Here is a 4267-nt window from a genome sequence, read left to right as displayed (position 1 = left end):
ATCACCATCCACAGTGATTTTGGAGCCCAGAAAAATAAAGTCAGCCACTGTTTCCAGTTTTCCCATCTATTTGCCATGAGGTGATGGGACTGGATGCCATGATCTTAGTTTTCTGAATGTTGAGCTTTAAGCCAACTTTTTCACTCTCCTCTTTCACTTTCATCAAGAAACTCTTTAGTTCTTCCTCACTTTCTGCCATAAGGGTGGTGTCATCTGCATATCTGAGGTTATTGATATTTCTCCCGGCAATCTTGATTCCAGCTTGTGCTTCATCCAGCCCGGAATTTTGCATGAGGTACTCTGCATATATGTTAAATAAGCAGGGTGACAATATACAGCCTTGACATACTCCTTTTCCTATTTGGAACCAGTCTGTTGTTCCATGTCCAGTTCTAACTGTTGCTTCCTGACCTGTATACAGGTTTCTCAAGAAGCAGGTCAGGTGGTCTGGTATTCTCATCTCTTTCAGAATTTTCCACAGTTTATTGTGATCCACACAGTTAAAGGCTTTGGCATAGTCAATAAAGCAGAAGTAGATGTTTTTCTGGAACTCTCTTGCTTTTTCAGTGATCCAGCGGATGTTGGCAATTTGATCTCTGGTTCCTCTGCCTTTTCTAAAACCAGCTTGAACATCAGGAAGTTCACGGTTCACATATTGCTGAAGCCTGGCTTGGAGAATTTTGAGCATTACTAGCGTGTGAGACAGAAGGCAATGGCGACCCACTCCAGTACTCTTGCCTGGAAAATCCCATGGATGAAGGGGCCTGGTGGGCTGCAGTCCATGGGTCGCTAGGAGTCGGACACAACTGAGCAATTTCACTTTCACTTTTCACTTTCATGCATTGGAGAAGGAAATGGCAACCCACTCCAGTGTTCTTGGCTGGAGAATCCCAGGGACGGGGGAGCCTGGTGGGCTGCCCGTCTATGGGGTTGTACAGAGTCAGACACAACTAAAGCGATTTAGCAGCAGCAGCAGCAGCGTGTGAGATGAGTGCAATTGTGCGGTAGTTTGAGCATTCTTTGGGATTACCTTTCTTTGTGTCTTCAACACGTCTTTAATTCTCCTCTTTTTCAAGAGCAGATCTTAGACTCAGAGCTTTTGACAGGCAATTATATTTACCTAGAACTAAAAGAGTTTTAAAGTTGTGTTCTTTTATGGTTATCTTCACGTTATGATAAGCATAGCTGCTTTTCTGGTTAGAGATACAATTTTTTCTTGTAAGCAACTATTAAGGAAATCCTATTAGAGGCTCTTAAATATGGTAGAAATTGTGAGTATATTGATCAAATAACAGGAGTGTGGGAAACACGAGTCTGTGAAAGTGTTTTGTGGCTTCAGTTTTTCAGTTGACAAACTCATTCCTCTGATTCTTGGCTTATTCTGGATGCAGGAGATACACACGTGACAATGGTGTGATCCTTGCTTTCCTGGAGCCAGTAGTCTATTTGGGATGTGTATGTGTGTGTTAGTTGCTCAGTCATGTCCGACTCTTTGCGACCCCATGGATGGTAGCCCACCAGGCTCCTCTGTCCATGGGATTCTCCAGGCAAGAATACTGGAGTGAATAGTAGACTGCTATCACACTTATAGGTGACTAGTCGATTAAAATGTAATGTGATATTTAGAGAGGGCTCCTAGGCAGAGAGAACAGTGTGTGTCAAGTCACTGAGGAGAAAGATAAAAGCATGATAGAGGTTATTTTTATATTCTAGATTAACTTTCACACTGTGTTAAATAAGTATCTTTCTATAAACTTTTGATGCCTACTATCAGAAATACTCTGGGGGATTGTGTTGTGACTAAAATACACACACAAAAATCCTCTGCCCTGATGGAGTTTATTCAAACATATTAATCAATTAGAAATAATTATCAAGTACTTATTATGTACCAGGTACTGTTATAGCTCCTGCGTGCATCTCAGTTGCTCAGTCATGGCCAGTTCTTTGAAACTCCATGGATTGTAGCCCACCAGACTCCTCTCTTCCTGGGATTTTTCAGGCAAGAATACTGGAGTGGGTTGCCATTTCCTCTTCCAGAGGATCTTCCAGACCCATTGATCAAACCCACGTCTCCTGCACTGGCAGGCAGATTCTTTACCACAGAGCCACCTGGGAAGTATGTTATGGCCCCTAGGCTTATAAAACTGAATAAGACACATCCCTGCCTTTCTTTATTTATTGGTTGTGTCAGGCAGCTTGTAGGATCTTAGTTCCCAGACCAGGGATCAAACCCTGCCCCAGCGGTGAAAGCACCAAGTCCTAACCACTAGATTGCCAGGGAATTCCTAACACATCCCTGCCTTTAAATAGAGGGAGGGAGAGACAGACAAGTAGCCTTAATGTAGTATATGAGGGATGAAGAATTCTGTAAACCAGAAGGTGTAAACTGAAAACGTATTGCCAGGCTGTTTTATTGGCCTAATGTTCTCTCATCTTGGATTGTTATTCTGCTGGCCTGGCAAGCTCATTGCTGTCCCTCAGCTCAGATACTCTCTTCTCAGATACATCATCCCTAACCAGCCTACCTAAAGCTTTGTTTGGACTGTACCAATCCTAGTGGATACATCATGTGTTAGATGCTGCACAGTGTAATCAGAAATTTTCCCTTTAAATTCTGCTTGTTGCAGATGAGAGCAGTAAGGAGCCTTAGTGATCATGGAAGACATCACATTTAGAGACAAGAAAATTTAGGGAGAGAATGCAAAAGCACCTCCCCATGAGTCTGAGCCAGGTCTGGATCCACAGTCCAGTCAGGTGTCCTAACCCCCAGCCTAATGCCTTTTAGCTTCTTGGTCAATGAAGGAATAGTTTTGGCCTTAGTAGACTCTGCCCAAGGTGGGTGGAGAGTCCTTCTGGAGGTGGAGGGTTAAGCACTATACCGAGCTTTGTTCTAACCCCTCGTGCTTGTGACATTACAGAGCACTTACTGTGCCACCATGGTGCAGCACTGTGAAGCCCTCAATCGATCTGTCCAAGTTGTGAACCTAGATCCTGCAGCAGAACATTTCAACTATTCCGTGATGGCTGGTAAGTCCTGAGCAGAGCCTTCCCCCTCCTTCAAGAAAAATAGGAGAGTGGGGAGGCAGTGAGTGCTGGCTGCTGCACACAAAAGCTGAAAATTAATGCAGCCTTGTCCCCTGCTTTCATGGTGAACATCATGAGGCTGAATGTCATGTGGTGACATCAGCTCATGTTGATGTGTGTGACAGTATCCTTTCTTAGTTTCTGATGTAGGAATGAAAAGTGAGTACACGCTCCCTCACCACCCTTCCCTTCTGTTTTTTTCGTGTTTGATCCTGTTTGGTAAATCTGTTTTACTGCTGATCATACTATACTATAAGTGAGCAACCTTTAAATATTTTGTTATGTTTTTTAATCTTTTAATTTATTCAGATGTCTACTGAGCACTTGCTTTATGCTGGACACCAGAGTCGTAACAGAGAAGAACACAGATATTCTCCCTGCCTTTGTGGGCCTTTTAGCAAGGGACATAAGCAAAATGATAAAATGGGTTGCAGATTGTGATAAGTGCTGCTATAGGCTGATGTGAAGAAATAACTAGGGAAGAATGCTTTAGGTAGCATAGTCAGGGATGACATCTCTGAGGAGGGGCTATTAGGGCCTAGACCTGAAGATGGTAACATGCTCACCAAGCTGGCGAAAGGCTTTCCAAGATGAAGAAACATCAAGGTCACTATATAGCCGAAAGATGGGAAAGGGTTTGGTGTGTTCCAGACAAAGCAAAGGTGTTGATGAGCTGGGGCATAAGAAGTGAAGGAAGGAGATGGGTAGCAGCTAGTAGGACAAGAGAAGTATGGCTTTTATCCTGTTTTTTTTCACCCTGTTAGTCTGTTTGGGATGCTGTAACAAAACACTACAGACTGGGTGGCTTCTAAACAAAAGAAATGGATTTCTCACAGTTTTGGGGGCTGGAAGCTCAAGATTAGGGTGCTGCCAGCATGGTCAGGTTCTGGTGAAGGCCCTTTTCCACTTCTAGACTGACGACTTCTCACTGTGTCCTCATATGATGGAAGTGGGCGAGGGATCTCTTGGGACCTCTTTTATGAGAGCACTGATCTCATTCATCTTCCCAAAGTCCCACTAATTAATATCATCACGCTGGGCATTAGGTTTTCAGCATGAGTTTTAGAGGGACACAAATACTCATAAAGGAATTCCATGGCAGTCCAGTAGGACTCCATATTGCCATTGCAGGGCCATGGATTAGACCCCCTGCAGGCTGCGTGCAGCAGAGCAAAAAAAA

General features: G+C 43.7%; 1 protein-coding gene across 3 annotated transcripts in view; it reads left to right on the top strand.

Annotated features, from left to right (window-relative positions):
• Positions 1–4267, top strand: part of GPN3 (GPN-loop GTPase 3) — a 22137-nt gene that overhangs the window by 1560 nt on the left and 16310 nt on the right. For all 3 annotated transcript variants that reach the window (XM_010841364.1, XM_010841365.1, XM_010841363.1), the window contains exon 2: positions 2922–3030. In XM_010841364.1, the coding sequence (XP_010839666.1) occupies positions 2922–3030 (109 nt within the window). The remainder of the gene's footprint in view (positions 1–2921; positions 3031–4267) is intronic.

This window comes from Bison bison, unplaced genomic scaffold (assembly GCF_000754665.1).
Source record: "Bison bison bison isolate TAMUID 2011002044 unplaced genomic scaffold, Bison_UMD1.0 scf7180017864160, whole genome shotgun sequence".
NCBI lineage: Eukaryota > Metazoa > Chordata > Mammalia > Artiodactyla > Bovidae > Bison > Bison bison.
The sequence above is the reverse complement of the archived record's forward strand: the minus strand, read 5'-3'. Positions and strand labels throughout refer to the sequence as shown.